The sequence below is a fragment of the Micropterus salmoides genome, unplaced genomic scaffold, assembly GCF_014851395.1.
Source record: "Micropterus salmoides isolate LMB-PRFRI ecotype aquatic unplaced genomic scaffold, ASM1485139v1 Ms_hic_scaffold_13, whole genome shotgun sequence".
Lineage (NCBI taxonomy): Eukaryota > Metazoa > Chordata > Actinopteri > Centrarchiformes > Centrarchidae > Micropterus > Micropterus salmoides.
Window position 1 is genome coordinate 19,987,653 of NW_024040374.1, and position 17,923 is coordinate 20,005,575.

General features: G+C 38.1%; 1 protein-coding gene and 1 pseudogene across 1 annotated transcript; one reads left to right on the forward strand and one right to left on the reverse strand.

Annotated features, from left to right (window-relative positions):
- Positions 1-1,232: 1,232 nt before the first annotated feature.
- On the reverse strand, positions 1,233-10,008 carry LOC119900812 (annotated as a pseudogene).
- Positions 10,009-11,020: 1,012 nt separating this feature from the next.
- LOC119900817 (cytochrome b-c1 complex subunit 6, mitochondrial) lies at positions 11,021-15,713 on the forward strand. The gene is made up of 4 exons (XM_038716075.1): positions 11,021-11,180; positions 11,493-11,528; positions 13,499-13,660; positions 15,467-15,713. The coding sequence occupies exons 1-4, from the start codon at positions 11,136-11,138 to the stop codon at positions 15,497-15,499; spliced, it is 276 nt and encodes a 91-aa protein (XP_038572003.1). The 5' UTR covers positions 11,021-11,135; the 3' UTR covers positions 15,500-15,713.
- Positions 15,714-17,923: the final 2,210 nt, after the last annotated feature.

Below are 17,923 nucleotides of genomic sequence, written 5' to 3' on the forward strand. Positions count from 1 at the left end.
GCAGCTATATATAAATGTTACGAACATCTGTAATAAATATAATTTATTCTATCTATGGATTTACCTAAAATGCAACAGTGTATCATTTTTTTCACTTGGTCCAGACCAAATGAACCGAGCTACAGGTGTAAAAGCACCCTACTTCAGTCATGTCTCCATGGACATGATATGGACTGTAATGTTTTGCCAAGCAAAAAGACAAGAATAAAGGGATGTGGACCGAAGTGCAGAATACACAGGCAAAAGAGATGCAATTTATAGTGTTTATTTGGAAAATTCAAGGTGAACAAGCTTATGATATGTAGAGACAGGCAACAGTCCAAAATGAAGCAAACAAATTCAAACTGGTGCAGGCAACAAAAGTATAGTCAAAACAAAGGCACAAGGAACAGGCAAAATCCAAAATGAATACGAAACAGGCACAGGAGACAGGCAGAAACGCTTGACAAAGAACGAAGAGGTCACAGGTGAAAATAAACAATCAGACAATTCGGAGAACCAAAAGAGCAGGAAGTGAAGTGAACACAAAGCAGACAACAAAACATAAAACCCAGAACCATGACAGGTGTGCTTGTTAATATTCACTTCAGAGCATATCACAGAAACACTACGTAAACGTTTCTTCTCTAACTCCGTGATATAGAGTTGGGTTTACAACTGGACTGTGATTGACTGTTTACTGGCCGTTCAAACAAGAGGCGTTTTAGCACTATATCAATGGACTTGGTGGAGGGAGGACTCCTTTAGTATCTGGTGAAAAACTCATATCTCCAAAAAAAAAAATTTAGGAAACACACTTGTTCCCATCTTGACACCAGTTGCATTTGTGAGTTCATCAGACAATGTTTTTGTGAAGCTTTTGTTAAAATCACCTCAGGATGATCATTATTTATTAGTAGTTGTGTTATATAAATCTATAGAGGTGACCACCATATTTTCTGAGGCATGTCTTAGAAATCTAAGATTAAATTTTTTTATATATGACACAGTAACAGAAATCTATTAATAAAGTAGGCGCCTGTTAAATTCCACAGTTAGTATTGTGCTTCATTGCTTTGGGATTTTAACACTCAGTGACAACATTTGAGTATTTAAAATGATTTAAACTTTCATGCTATGATAATGTTTTAATGTAAGCAGTAGACAAAATGACTCATGTCACCTTGGTGAAAGAAAAATTGATTTAAAAAAATATACAGTGTAACAAAACAAAATATGCAATGAAACTAACACAGTTTTTTAAATTGATTTTTGAAGTTTTTATTTTTATTTTTCAGCTTCTCTTAGCGTAAGGTTGCACAGATTTCATATTGTTGCGGCGCCAGAGTGACACCAAAGCGGTAATCCATCACAGGCTTCACTCCGGCAGGCATGGAGAAGGTGAAGCGCTGCATGAAGGAGGTGAAAAAGAGAGGAAAAGCTCCATCCTAGCCAGGTTCTCCCCGAGACACAGCCGCTTACCTGAGACAGGAAAACCATCTTAAACAAACTTATTTGAGTTACAGTTTTTGCTCAGAGGTCAAGCTAATACATCTGCAGTAGTCATTCTCATAGGGCCTTTATAGGAAGCAGAGCCATCCTAATTTTAGGTCTCGACAAAAGGTCAGACACTGTTAAAGAGGTGGTATTATGCTCATTTTCAGGTTCAAAATCCTATTTAGGGGTTGTAACAGAACAGGTTTACATGGTGTAATTTTCAAAAAAACACCATATTTTTTTTGTCATACTGCACATTGCTGCAGCTCCTCTTTTCATCCTGTGTTGAAGGCTTCGTTTTAGTTATGGAATGATACATCCCTGTCTCTAAATGACCTTTGTTGGGAGTTGCACATGCACAGTTCCTAGTTAAGGACTACTAGCCAATCAGAAGCAGAGAAGGGGTCAGCGAAAGGCCGGTAAACAGCTTCGATTCAGCTGCATGCTACATGTTGCCGACCAGGTTGGCAATTTGGACTGGACCAAGTTTCAGAGTGGTGAGTTATTAATCTGAAACAAAAGTATCTTTCATCCATAAAGTTTTAACTGAGCTCTGTCTCTACATCACAGTAACAACTTTATGTCCACTGACTGCCTGGAGGGTAGCTAGTGATGGGAAGTGAGAGGAGAGTTGACCAGTATTATGACACGTATTTTCATTGTGAAGTCACAAGAAAGGGAAGTAAAGGCTGGACTACAAACTACAAACAAGCTGTTTTCAAGCAGTTCAGAGCAGTGTTTTCTGTGGGAGATGGGAACTCCCTTTGGGGTGTGGACTTTTTCACTTTGCAAACCGTTTACATGCGCAAAAAAGGTATATAACTCAATAAAGGAGAGGGAAAAAGCCAAAAACCATAATACCACCTCTTTAATGCTCCCAATTAATTATTACTGTGATGGCGGTACAGTATACTTTATTGTCACATACACACGTAGCGAAATTCATTCCCTGCATTTAACCCAACCATCAAGGCGAGTTATGATCCCTGGCCTCTCTCTCGTCTGTGTTATAATCTTGATCTTCCTCTGGGTCAGTCAGCAATCATTAAGTGGCGACCACACCATCTGTATAAACAAGAACAGTATAACAGTATAACTGGTGAGTGTGTTGCTCCTCACCAGCAGAGAAAGGGATGAAAGCAGCTCGCTTCACAAACTTTCCCTCCGCATTTAGAAAGTGTCCTGGGTTGAAGGTGACGGGCGTCTCCCACTCATTCTTGTCGAACAGCACCGAGGTCAAATTGGGAATTACTATAACTCCCTGGTGATTGGAATCATAATGACAATTCATAAAGACACAACATGATTGTGTTTGTGATGTGATAACAATGATGTACGAGAGTTGACCTCTGGGACAGTGTAGCCTCCCAGCTGGATGTCCCTGCTGGTAACATGAGGCAGGCTGAGAGGAACTATGTTTCCCATCCTCTGGACCTCGTGGATGACAGCGTCAGTGTAGGGCAGGTTTGCCCGATCTTCCATGCATGGCTGTCTGGACTGTCCAATCAATCTGTCTATCTCAGCCTGGACATTTGCTGTGCAACAGGAAGGGGACAAACAGAAGTTGAAACATTATTTCATCAACTGGCCACAACAGAACAGCTTAAAGACTCGTGGAGAGATGGATACAAAAAATTGTGAATAGATAGAGTTGTGTTCCTCTTATATACAGTATTTTTGAAATGTAGTTTGTTGTTTGTTGTACAGAGTTAGTCATAAATGTGGAAGACACTAGTGATTGCACAGTATTTGGCACCTTAGTAGTTACATTTTTAAATCTACAAAATTACCAGCAATAAATTTCACCCTTCTGCACATTACTGAGTTACTGAGTAAGAACAATGAGCTTCATTGGCTTGGTTTGTGCTCTTACCCTGGATCTCAGGGTACTTTGCCATGTAGAGGAAAGCCCAGCGCAGGGTGGTGGATGTTGTTTCAGAGCCAGCCACAAAAAGATCCAAGACACATATAACCAGGTTTTCCTCATCAAAAGTATTGTCAGCCTGCCCTTTACTCTGAGAATATGTACAAATACATGTGCATAATTCAACATATACAGCTAATACAGTGGAGGTCATAAACTCTTCATCAAAGAGTGAAACACTTTTAATCTGTGTTGGACCTTGCACTTTAAAAACATTTTAAAAGCTTTGCTTTGTTAGATTAAAAAAGGTGTGTCCTGTTGCAGATAAGACGTTAATAGAGAGTGCTGTAAGACAGAGGCCATGGAAAGAGCTCACACCTGGTCTTGAAATGAAATGTCATGTCAGTACAACACATTAACAGTTAATAGGTCTGATGTAGGTGCAAAACGAGCACATGTGGTGCTCACAGGAACAGAACATCTTCGTGAACAACAGTGTAAGAATTACAAAGCTACATTTAGTGCCAGTCACCATCTGAATCTCATTCAGGTAGCGGTCAATGAAGTCTCTTAGGTCTGAGGGATCCCACTTCTGTTTGTGCTCCTTAAGCTCTACTCTTATAAAGTCTTTTATATCTTCCCAGATGTGCTTTAATGTTTGATGTGGCCCTGGCAAACGTCTCATCAGCAGAGGGAATGAGTTGTAAAGCTGCAGAAAGCAGATTGGAACAATATAGATAAGAAATGTCAGTGAAATATTTACCAAATGTTGAAATCTCATTTACAAATGGTGTCTTATACATTTTACACTGAACATTTTACACTGTACACGCACACACATACATATATAAATATAAATATATAAATATTGAGCTCTGTGTGTACTAAATACTACATATTTGTGGCCAGCAACAGTTACTCGCATTATGATAAACTGTTTTACAATGAGGAATCTATTGCATAACAATGGTACACAGCATTAAGATTTCATCAATAGCTTTAAAATACAGTACCTGTGCCCAGATGGACGTTTCAATCTGGAGAGCTTTGTCAAACCACTTCATCATTTTCATGAACTTCTCATCACCGTACTCAAATCGATGACCAAAAACCAGGGAGCAGATGATGTTGGAGACGGCCTTGTTAATGATGAGGTGTGGGTCGAATGGCTTACCTTCACAAACACAACAGTAGATGTAAATTGTGGATTTTTTTTGATCTGTCACTGTGCACTGTGCATTTACCTTTATAGCTGCTGATGTCTTTTGCACAATGTGTAAATTCATCCAAGATGACAGGTTCAAGTGACTTCTTGCCGAATCCAAAATATCTGAGGGTTGAAAGTGCAAAACGCCTCTGCTGCTTCCATAGGTTCCCACTGCTGAAAATTATACCTGATAAAAATGAAGGTAGATAGAAATCAAGGAAAATGAAGGAATATTCTTATTATATTAAGTATTAAATATTATATATATCAACAGCCCATTTTGTTTACTTGAGCTTTCTACACGATTAGTGCAGTGCTGTATTTTTAATGGTCAAACTATTTGGGAGACAGAATGTTTGTAACTGCTAAAACAACTACTATCAAAATGGATTTGTTATTATACGTGAAGTACACCAACAGGAAAGAAAACTTAATGTCTCTCATTTGATAACAATGACCCAGGAGGAGATGTTACTCAAAGGAAGTAGACAAGAAGGGTCATGAAGATTTGATAACTTTGAGATGTAAATGGGGTACAACTCAGTAGCGAAAACCTCTGTACAATTTAGCCCTTTCATGTATGAATTATGACAGCCTCTGACAGGATTTTTTTTCTATGTGTTTTTATTGCTCTTTAGGCATGCAAAATCAAATTAGAATTTAATTTTTTGAAAACACGCATTTTTCAGTTTTTTAAATGTCCACTAAGGTTTTAACTGAAAAAATATTTAGTTAACAAACCAATGAATAAAATTATATAGTATGTGAAAACTATATTTTTAATGTTGTTAAACTAAAATGGTCACATATTTTAACATATTCTAATACAGTTTAATGCAATGCACCTCACTTCTGACTCGTCAGCCTCTCTTTCTCAGCATCCTCAGCTCCACTATCGCTGCTGCTAGCATTTGGGGATCCACCTATTTCTGGCAGCCATTCATCATCGCTGCAACTAGTATTGGATTCTAATGGAATTTGCTCCACTATCCTGAATGCCTTTTTATTGCTTGCTGCAACACACTAAATGTTACTCACATAATGGCACTAATCTGCACAATATTGTTTTTGTTACAAAAACTGCAAGTGTAAGATAAATCCACTGATTTACATCCAAAAAAGTTAAAGAAAAACAAAGTCTCAGTCATAGTTAATTGTAGTTTAAATATAGCCAGCGATGCATAATGTCCAATTTAGTGGACAGATGATTAATTACAATTTCCTCCCAAAATAAAATCAATACTTGGAAAGTTTATCAATTGTGTTACTCCTTAGTTGTTACTATATGTTACCAAATTTTTACCTGCAGGGGTCTCCTATAATTGGAGGAATGGCAAGATTTACCTGAGCTGCACATCCTCAATATAACTCTATGGGGAAAGCCCTTAACGGCAAAGATGGTGGTTATCCCGCCCCTCCCACTAGAAAGCCAATCGTCTGCTTTTAACAGCCAAAGCGGGAAACATATTTCAGCCAATTGTGTGGTTCCACTGACGTAAGGGTGTTTTACTTCTTCTATGCATGCTACACAGTATGTAGCATGTACTCCTTGATTAAAGTTATTCTTAATCCTACAAATGTATGTCAAAGGAATAAAGGGTATTGGAAGTTCAATTCGAGCCTTCTTAAATAAGAACCATTCTGTCAAGAAATTATATCAGTAATCAGTGATATAAAGACTGTAATTTGACAAATTATAGGGAGAAATGAGAATTCTTAAAATACAAAGCATGTCAAATTTCCATTTCAAACAGCAAAAAATTAAGCAGAGCTGGTAAAAAAAGGGAAATGGAAATTGTAAAGGAAATAAACAAAATTTGTAATAAACCTATATTAAACGTAGATGACAAACAAAAACTAATCCTTCTGCAGTCTTCACTGGACAGCATTTTCATTAATAAGGCAAAAGGAGCATATATCAGGTCGAGAGTGAAGTGGATAGAGGAGGGGGAAAGGTGCTCAGCCTATTTCTGTAGATTGGAGAGAAAGAGACAAGAACGAAATAGTATAAAAACTGTTAATTGATAACCAAGAATGTATAGATCCTAATAAGATCTCTATGGAAATCTTTCAGTTTTACAGTAAATTGTACTCTTCCCTTTTTCATGTACAGCTGCTGATGCTTTCTTCGAAGTTTACTAAAGAATGGATCCCTAAAGTGGAAAAGTGTTTTAAAGATGTATGTGATGGTGGAATCAGAATGGACGAAGTAGAAAATGCCTTGAAATGTTTATCCTTAGACAAGTCTCCTGCTGTATAAAGATACTAATAGTACTGTGTTGTTACAAGGTGTATCTCCAAGGTTTTCTACTGACAAAGGGATTAACAACATGGACCCTGGCACCTATTTCCAGGAAAAACGCCTAAACTAACATACCCAAATTAAATCAGTAACAACTCCTCAAACATTAGGTCTAGATGCATAATTCTGTCTCCTTTGAAAGGTCAGAAGCTAAGGAACATAAATCCATTGTACATTAACATATTTATTTTACCATTACATACTACATAGCAATGAAATACAGAAAACATATGATATTTTCATCCTCACCTGGTAAAAAAGCTATATTTTAATGCAATAAACCATCAAAACCATCATAAGGTAGATTATAATGCACCTAAATATCTTCTAATACACCTGGAATACAACTGTAACGGTAAATTTGATGAAAAGAAACTGATATACAACAGTTATTACACAATCTTTCAAAAAAAATACCGGATGAATGTCTATGTTTTGGCCATATTTACTGTTTATATGTTCACTTTTCTCTCCATACAACCACGTTCCAAATAACATAAAGCTTCCAATACATTGAAATACTGATAAAAACAGTCAATAGGGTAAATCAGGTATATTGGGACATCAGGTAATTTGGGACAGCATAAGAAAAAAGCCCTTTACTTCTCTCCTGAAAAGTTTAAGTCAAAGTTATTGGTGCTAAGACCTTGGTGCTCATGAAAAGGGTAAAACATAACCCTTGAACTTATTCAAAAGTATGAACAAACACAAACTAAAACAATTATTGGGAGGAAAAGCAAAGTATCACACAATACCTTCACTCAACAATGCTTTCCTATATGAGTATCACAGAAGCCACAATAAAAGTGAGCTGAGAACTGTCGGCAACACAGGCTTTGCATCTGTGTGTGTGTTATATTCTCTCACCTTTTCCATGGGCTACACCTTTCTGCAGAGGGAGGTCTGGGCGGTCCCCTAGGCTGTCTCCTTGATTTACCAGAGCTTCTTTCAGAATCTTGAATCCATTTAACACCACCATCCATGACTGGCCCATTCGCAGACTGTACACATCTCCATATTTCCCAGCTAACTGTGGATGGGTCATTTTTTTCATAGGGTGATATTTTAAAGTACTATTATATAAAGGATATATCTAACTTCACGAGAAACATATTGGTTGAACTCAGGCACCTTTATTGTATTAAATATAGATATATTAACAACATGTGACGTGTGGGAAATGTCCACCCTGTTAAGGACTTAGACATAACTGTTTTAAAGTGTTTTCAGGGTATGACTGCTACTAAAATTACATTTTATAGAAATCATATGTCCCTCACTCTTATTAGATATTTGTTTTACTATAAAATAATTTTAAAACAGCATGGACTAGGCCTATATTGAGAAAAACAAGCGCACATTATGAAAAGGAGATATTTTTCCACTGTTTTCCTGAGAAAAGTGAATTATATTAATTATAATAAGAATTACTCAATATCTCTTGCCTGTATAGTCAATCCCTTCCATATCTTTATGTAAATAAAAATATACACTTAATATTTGCCAATTTCAATAAACTATGATGGAAAAATACCAACATAACAGGGTGGACAGTAGCATAACAGGGTGGACAAATCACCAGTATATTCTATATGTCCACCCTGCTAGTGTCCAACCTGTTGAAAAACTAACAGGGTGCACATTTTGCACAAAGGTTAACAATTTTGATAAATACATTTGATTAAATAGATTTTGAACAGGAAAATTAGATAATAATGAAATATTTGGAAATACATGTGTTTTGTTCAAAATCCCATAGTACCTCTTAAACCAAAGCGTTTAAAATACAAATAAAACAATCTCCTTGTAAGTAATAATAACTGACCTTACATGAAAAACCAAATGGAACTAGTAGGGTAACATGGGGTAAGACGCCCCCTGGGGTAATTCTAATAAAAAACATAAAATGTCACTTTTTAAAATAAGCTGTACATTTTTTATTGTGTTCAATTTATCTATATATGTTTACTTACATTAAGGAGAGCCTTAAGATAAGTTATGTTTTTTTTATGGTTTTTGGTTAAAGTAGTAAAATGCTAGATTAGTATGTTTGGGGTAAGATGCCCACCCTCCAGTGGGGTAAGATGCCCCCCACAGTCGTCTTGCCCCTTTATGGTTGATCGTTTGTAAAACAGATGTTATTTAGGCACTGGATGACTTGCATCTGGCATCTTACCCCATAGAGGGGGCATACCCCAGGTGGAAAATGCCTTTTCCCTAAAAAATACATGTGATTAAATACAAATTAAGTAGTCAACTGCTGTTTATTTTGTTTTATGTTACCCAAAGCATAGCCTTACTAAAGATACAAAAAAAATCCATAAAATGTTCTTTAATGTGTCAGAAAATAGACATTACGCTTGGGGGGGGGGGGGGGGGGGGGGGGGCGTGGGGGGGGGGGGCGTCTAACACCACTAGCTGGGAAAAATGCCTTTCTCCTAACATTTACATTTGATTAAATTTCAAATTAAGCATGGCCATCTCCAAGATACCAAAAAACCCCTATAAAATATTATGTTATGTGTCAGCAAATAGTCATTGAGCTTAGGGGGGGGGGGGGGGGGGGCGTCTTACCCCACTCTACCCTATTTGTCCAAATTTAGACAAAATACAACATCATTTGTATTGGGGACGCAAAAGGCACCACATAAACAAATTGATATGAGAGAAGAGGAAGAGCATAGGCTACATACAACAGATAACAGAAAGATAACTCCTATCAGTTAACCTGTTGCAGTTTTAATGGTACAGTTTTTGCTCATCTACCTGTGTCAGATTCTCATGGGTCCTGATGCGGTCCACAGTGAATATGTTGCCCACAATAGGTAATTTTCGGGGGCCTGGAGGGAAGCTGGCCGGCCGACGGTTCTTAATATAATCTGCAGTGAGGATGGAAACTGTCGTGAAGAACAGCAGACTTTTGAAATCCCAGGCCACGTACGATCCAATTACAGAAAAGACTGAATCCATTGCAAACAAGGGCTGAAGCCTGTCTAAATGACGTTTATGTTTTTCCTACTTCTCCTGTCAGTCAAAAGGCTCGGGCGAGATTGAACTCCCTTGTGTTGGGTTGCCAGCAGCCAATAATAATCAGCCTTATCTCTCATGTGAGGTTATTTGAATCTCCCGAAAACTCCGACAGGTTCGGTCAGGATCAACTGACAGCAGCCTCTCTAATCAGCAAAGTAATTCATTAAAGCACAAGCACATAGCTCCACCATCCAGCAACACGAAATAACGTTAATATTTTACTCATGGCCGAAATGTTTCTCTGTGTTTGTGAATTATAAAAAAAAAAAAAACACACCACTTAATTTCGGTTAAATGCCGCGTTACTGACATTGTAATGGAGATATATATATATATATATATATATATATATATATATATATATATATATATATATATATATATAATGTAATGTGTTATATTACTGCGTTACAGCAAAAAGCAATACTACATTACTGTCATTGCCCAACACCTTATTACCTCACTAAAACACTGCTCTTCCAGACCAGAGTGTTCAGCTGTCAAGCTCCTCTCCTGTGGAACCAGGTTCCAGTTTGGGTAGCAGACACCATCTCCACATATGGGCTTTAGACTTTCCTCTTTGATAAAGCTTATAGATAGGGCTGGCTCTGGTGATTCATGAACAGTCCCTTAGTTTTGCTGCTGTAGGCCTAGACTGCCAGGGGACTTCCCATGATGCATTGAGCTCCTCTCTTTCTCTCCATCTGAATGCAACTTTATCCTATTAATGTATGTTATTAACTCGACTTCTACCCTTTCCCAAAGTATTGTGCTTTCTTATCCATCTAGACCTACTCTAAATGAAAAGTGCAATAGGATAACTTTTGTTATCCTATTATATAATAAAATAAAAATATATAATTGATGATATAAACTGAATTGTAAGTACATATTTAGTCTCTGCCAGACGACTCTGACTTCAATATAAAACAGCTGTCACGGGATTAAAATAACTTAACTGTGGAAAACGACTACTGAGTGTAAGCTATGTAAAGCCATAGCCTACTAAAGCTATCTGACAAAGGTGTATTTTCATTGACGTTGTCAATGACGATGTCTTTCACGGTTGACCCAATGTAACGGAAACAAAGCTTGCGAATGGGAGGTTTGTTGTGAAAGTCTGATGACCGGAAGCTGTGTGATGTGTTCTCTCTAGCTTATCAGCTATCCGCTGGCTGTGCTCGTGTGTGACCCGCTGTGTCCTCCAACGTTAGACATCTGACAGCCGGTCATCTAAGGGCAAGAGTGTCAAAACCATGGTTCTCGAGGAGAAGATGATTATGAACGGAGAGCCCGAGGATGTTAGTAGCTTTTATGGATTTAAGATAACTCTGCAGTGCCTGTAACGTTTGGTTATTTTTAGCTAGCAAGCTAACACAACATGGCTAACATTAACTAGGCTACATTATCACCCAACGTTACGTTAGCTTACGTTAGCATTAGCCAATTTCAACGTTCCCTTCAGAAACAAGCTGGAGCAAAGTCATGCCGCAGAATTAATATTGCACATTAGTTCGTCGTTGGTAAAGCTGGCTTGTTAATTGTTGAATGTGTCATTGATGTCTGGAAGTGAATGAAACGTTGATTGATTTGGTCGTGGATGTCTGTTTCAGGAGGAGGAGGAAGAAGAGGAGGAGGAAGACATGGTGGTATGTGGAGACTCACATCAGAATCAAAATATGTTAACTGTCCCTCTGTATTGTGAGATTTTGCATTTGATCACAAACCATATGTTTTGATTTTACCTTTAATATCATATATAAGTGTCAAGCGATGAAAGGAGCGTTTATTAAGAAGAAGCTGGAAGAAAAATAAAATCAAACTGACAAACATAAGAAAGAGAAAGGAGTGTTTAAGAAAAAAGGTGTACAAGCTGTGGACAATATTTTGACCTCATGTCCATATGACCCAACAATAACCAGCTGTGCGGGCCTTTCAGGCCTTGTCAGGCCATTCCCTCCCTTCTGGAATTGTATCTATAAATACATGTGAGCCATTTTCAGAATCAGAAATACTTTATCATCACCTAACGTTATGTTAGCATTAGCCAACTTTAACATTCCCTTCAGAAACATGCTGAACATATATATATATACAAAATTGTAAATGCAACACTTTTGTTTCTGCCCCCATTCATCATGAGCTGAACTCAAAGATCTATGGCTTTCTCTATGTACACAAAAGGCCTATTTCTCTCAAATATTGTCTCATCTCCGTGTACGAAATTTCTGGGACACTTGTATCATGTCCAGATGCACAAAAAAGCCTCTTAGAGTAATGCTCCACTCCCAACAGGAAGTCGGCCATTTCGATTTAATGGTCAAAATTGGCCGATTTACACAATTTGTACTTAAATGAACTCCTCCCACAGAATTAATCCGATCGACTTCAAATTTTAACTGTACACACATATCCGATTAAAAGTTGTACAAACAGTGACTTTTTGCCCATGTGTTCAGGGTGAGAACAGTCACACCCTGAATACATCCATCACTCAAACTCATAGCGCCACCTGCTGGCAACAGAAAATGTCACGTTTTACGCTACGATGGACTACTCCTAGCAGGTTGGCCATATCAACAAATCTGCCCCAGAAAACCCTTAACACATTGACAATGCCAGGTTGTAAAACTTGTGAGTTTTCGGTTAACACAGTGGCGTGGCGACGAAATTCCATGCTTCGCCATGACACAGAAAGTTGTTGTAACTTGACTGGACAAGCTCAGATCTATACGAAACTTTACACATTTAATAAGAGTCCTGCCCTGAACACATGTACATGCCAAGATTCACCCATAGTCATAGTGCCACCTGCTGGCAACAGGAAGTGACCTTTAATCATGTATCATGTCCAGATGTACCAAAAAGCCTCCTGGAGCGATGCCCTAAACCCAACAGGAATTTTGAATTTTATGGTAATTTTTGGATGACTTATAACAAATTCCTCCTACAGAATGAGTCCCACTGACAAATTTTCACTGTCTGGTCTCATCCCACTGACGCTTAAAAGTTGTACAAATGGTGAGTTTTCAGGTAACGATGTGCCCGTGGTGCAGCATCCAAAAATCGATGATTTGACAAGAAAGAGGAAGTTTCTGTAATGTCAGTGTACATGCTCACATCTGCACCAAACTTTACGTGCTTGATAAGTCACCGACGAAAACATCTACATGCTAATATTCCGTTATAGTTGTAGCGACAAGTGCTCTGTAGCACCACAAAGGGGACACAGGAAGTGACGTATAACACCTTGGTGCAGCGTCCATAGCGGCAAATTCACAGCCACACTGGCAGAGCTCCAGAATCTGCAACGTAGCCGCCTCACACCTCGACGCGCTACACATGAGAGGGCCCCCCAACTCTGCTTGCAGCTTTAATTTTCATTATAATTCCATCCATAAGTAATACTTGGGCCATGGGTTTCATACACTTTATGTAATAAAGCATAAGCAAAAAATCCTATCAGATCCCTGGGAGAAAATCTTATCAAATGGGGGTTTGTGGTCTAATTTCAGTTTAGGGGTCCTTGATGTGAAAATGTTTGAGAACCATTGTGTGTTTCTCTTGGTAAAGGACACTCGTCTAAGTACATATTCCACGTGCTGCATATCTGTTTCAGGATCCCCTTGACGCGATGCGACAGAAGTGTGAAGAGGCGGAGCACTGCATTCACACTCGGGAGCGTCTGGAGCAGTGTGAGACCAGAGTTGGCTCTCGGTCTTCGACAGAGGAGGATTGTACTGAGGAGTTGTTTGACTTCCTGCATGCTCGGGACCACTGTGTAAGTGTGACATTTGCCAGTTGTACCAAGCAGAAAGATTAAAAATACACCACAAAGGAGCCAAGATTCATGAGTAATCATTTTAATAGCCGTGGCTGTCGCGGTGGAAATTACTTCACCGCGGTAATATGTTGGGGCTCAATATCACGGTATGCGGTATTATCTCATTTTTCATCAATAGAGTAATTTGGTGCCATATAGCAGAGTAAGAGTGTCTTTATCTGTCACCTCACTGCGCAGTGAGCTGCTAACAGCATCTTTATGGTATGAGCAAGCTAGCTGCTGGAGAATAGGTGGAGAATCAGGTATAATTAAAACGGTGAAATAACAAACAAGCACACTTAGCTGAAAATAGCGATATATACTTTATACCAGAGTTCTGCCTAACAGGAACACTTAACAGGAAATGTTAAAAATTTTAGTAAAATATGCTAAAAATGGATGGAAAGCTGGTGACCTACACATTTCTCACCTTGACCTCCTCCTTTGGTTCTGGATCAATTTTCCTTTGTCCTCTCAACACGTCTGGGCAAATTACTGAGTAGGCACCAATCACAGGCAGCTTTTTAATGATGTCATCACATACACTTCTCACAAAGTGCTATTTTTTTAACCCTGTTAAATAAAAATTACACAATTTTGTTTTGTATTTTAAATACAAGCAACACCCTTCAAGGTTGACTCACATTCTTTTTTTGAGCAGTTTTCAGGATACATTGTCTTGAATCAAAGAAATAATAGGTAATCTTTGCAAAATAATTTTGCCCAAGGTGTTCACAGCTGGCTTTACACACACAGAGTTGGAGCAGTTGGCACCTTTTCCTTTAACGGAGACCTATACCCCTTTTCCACTGCATGATACCAGCTCAACTCGACTATTCACCTATTTTGGTTTTCCATTGTGGACAGGTTGTACCTGTACCTACTACCAGGTACTTTTTTTTGTATCACCTCCGTCGAGGTTCCAAGCGAGCTGAGGCGATACTAAAATGTGACGTGAAAACATGGCAGACTGCTGATTGGTCAGAGAATCGTCACTATTCACTGCATCATCATTGTGTGCGCCTGACAGAGGCCAGCAACAGAAAGTTTTATATTTTACAATTTTCGTACACTAAATCCACTTCTGAGAAGTTTTTAGGTGAGAAATCAACTGTGTAGACTTCAAATATTGACAGTTTTACCAAAAGTGATGGCAGAATAAAAATGTGTTTGAAGGAAACGGAGGACGGCGGGCCAAAACCGAATCGAGTAGAGTCGAGGGGAGTTGAGTTGGTACTGGTAATGGAAAAACGACACATTATACTGCATTTCCAGTCCTATAGTGTAGTTCTGTGACTCCTATATGGCAGCTTTGCATGATTCAAAATTCAAAAAAAAAATTTCTATCTTATACTGGCTCTTCGTGTAGGCCTTCATTTCAGCCTCTGTCTGAAACAAACTGTAGCTCCTGTCTCTTTACATGAACATCCAACATTGTAGATAAGTCATAAAATGTGGAAAAGCATAATAGGTCTCCTTTAATCACCAAAAGGTTTTAGTGTTTGAAATACAATTTTATTTTCAGTATATCCCCACAGTACAAAAAAGGTCTGTACTGTCAGATTGACAAAAAAGGCAGTCATTCACATATGAACAGTCTAACCCCAACAAACTAACCCTAACAGTTCAGCAACATTACATCGAAATTAACAAAAATAAGTGACACTAAAACCTCTTTGCTTTGAAAAAATATTTGAGACTTTACTTCACTTTGCATTGTATGTAGTACGTGTGCACTAATGGATGTCCTCTTCTGTCCTCCAGGTGGCACACAAACTGTTCCACTCTGTCAAATGATGTCCTCCCTGATTGTTGCACCACCGGCTGATGACATTCTTCACACATTGTATTATGAGGAGAGCATGCTTTTAAATACATCCATATGTGGATCTGCTGTATGTTGTAACTTTAAATGTATAATGAACTGTATCTGCTTATGTGAAGAAACTCAACTATTTAACAAGGTAGTCTGAGTCAACATTTCATTAAAGTGGACGGCTTGAAAACCTTACTTGTGTCACGTTATTTTGTATGACTTTATATCCAGCAGAGGTTTGTAAATGATTCTTGTGAAGCCAACCTTTGAACTGATTCACCTTGAGATCAAGTTAAGATTAAATAGTAACAAAATTTTGTTATGAAGACTTGCTGAAAGACTTATGAAAACACTTGCTGTGTTGATTGCAGTGCAACAAATTCAGTCGCATACGCCATAAAAATACATATGTGCGAAAAATGATTTACAAGCACAGTGTGCGAGTAACGACTACAACACAACCTACCTCCCTGCAGTTAAACATACTGCAGCAAACTTTCAAATGTTGAAGTCATTGTAATGCATACATGGTTATGATTATTGACAAGTTAGCAGTGTTTTAGTTATCGAGACTGGTCTTAAGACCACTTTTTGATGGTCTAGGTCTCGTCTCGGACTCGACCGCATTTGAACTCCGTCTTGTCTCGGTCATTGAGGACTCAGTATTTTATTTCAAGACCATAATTTTGGGAATATTAATAAATTGCTTTTGCATTGTCTGATTCATCCAAACTTTGATTTGGATGTAAAAGTATAGCTTTAAAAGCAACCATTAACCCAAATTAAAATTGTGTTGTTACTGTTAATGACTGTCCCTGTAATGGTAAGCATGGAAAAGGAGTGTTGAATAAAGATACTTATGTTGATTTCAGCTCTTACTGTTTGTATGTGGGTGTTTTAATGGGAATGTGGATCTTTCAGATCAATTTGAAAAGTACCTATGATCTTGTTCCACATTTTATTGTGTGTCATGTAATGTGGGGAACTGGTCTTGGTCTTGACACGGTCTCAATAAACTTTGGTCGTGGTCTTGACTTGGTCTCGGTTTGGGCGGTCTCGACTACAACACTAGTTGTTAGTACTTAGCATTAACAAATTAAAGACTAATGTAGACCATTTTTCTTGCAGAAGGATTTAATGAATGAAAACAACCCACAAAAATGACACTGCTATAATTGGAATTAATATTATACTAGTGGTAAGCAATGTAGTGTTATATGAAATTATAATCAAAATATTAACATTTTATAATTAATATATGAATTATACTACAGTATACTATAAAATGAACATTATACGTTTTATTCAATGTTATAGTATTATACTAATACATTCATTAATACTAGTTCCTGCTCCAGGTTGTGAATAGACCCTCTGCAGTGGATAGATGTAGATTAAGCCAGTCGTTGCAAGCAATTTTTCAGAACATTTTAAGAAATGCTTTCAGAAAGTGATGGGTACATGTCCCCAACATCTCCAGTGTAAAGGAGAAAGATTTATCCTGTTGACATTAAACTACATTACATCCAGTTTGATGCAGTGGGTCTCCATTAATTACCAATTAGATTAGCTAACATTATTGGTTAATAACTACGGGCTAAGTTTTAAAATTGGCAACATTACTGTATCTGACAGGAAAGTTAACATTGAAAGCTGGCTTACTTACTCTCACTTTAGGCTTGCGTTCCGAACATAGACTGTAGTTTCTGTAGCGTGTTCAGCTAACAGACTCCGCAGTGAAGCTCATCTCGCACAGACTTGATTGCTGTTAGGTTACTCAAAAAAGCGGAGTGGGGAATTAGGCTACTTAACATAATCCGTTAATACGCAATCTAAAGCAAATAACAGTTGGTATGGCAGAAAATTGTTTCCTTTTACAAACATAGAAACTGTGTAAATGATTATGCATCCCTTTGCTCTGGGCCAGACGCCGAAGCTGCCCTAGGCAGCAGGTCTCTGGAACAGCTGATTCATTATATCTGTATTAATAAATTATTCAAAGATAACGGTTGGTTATAACTAAATTACTTGCTTAATCCCTCACTAGCAATATACAGTACAAATTTCCATGATAATTTCGCACCCCAGATGGGACGGATGAGTGGTTTGGACTCCGTTGAAGGACAGAAGCTGGCTTATCTATAGGAAATTGTCCCTACAGGGAGAAGCTGTGTTCAGGGAGCCCTGATCTTCACTTCGTTCCAGGGAGAAAGGGAAGAGAATTTTCAAGAAATCCAAGAAATGAGTAGATAATTGAGTGAAATATAAAGAGAGCAAGAGTGGACAGAGTGAAGGAATAGGCTTAGATCTCGCGCCCTGGTCAGGCAGAACCTCCATCCACTTGTAAACTTACATGCAATAGACCTCAACACATTACTTTTCTATGATCTAAGAAATATCTAATT

Excerpts from the sequence above, each read along its gene's own strand:
- LOC119900817 (XM_038716075.1), top strand. The coding sequence starts at position 11,136 with ATGGTTCTCGAGGAGAAGATGATTATGAACGGAGAGCCCGAGGAT. Across the intron at positions 11,181-11,492 it reads TGAACGGAGAGCCCGAGGAT|GAGGAGGAGGAAGAAGAGGA; the intron begins GTTAGTAGCTTT and ends TGTCTGTTTCAG. Across the intron at positions 13,661-15,466 it reads TGCATGCTCGGGACCACTGT|GTGGCACACAAACTGTTCCA; the intron begins GTAAGTGTGACA and ends TCTGTCCTCCAG.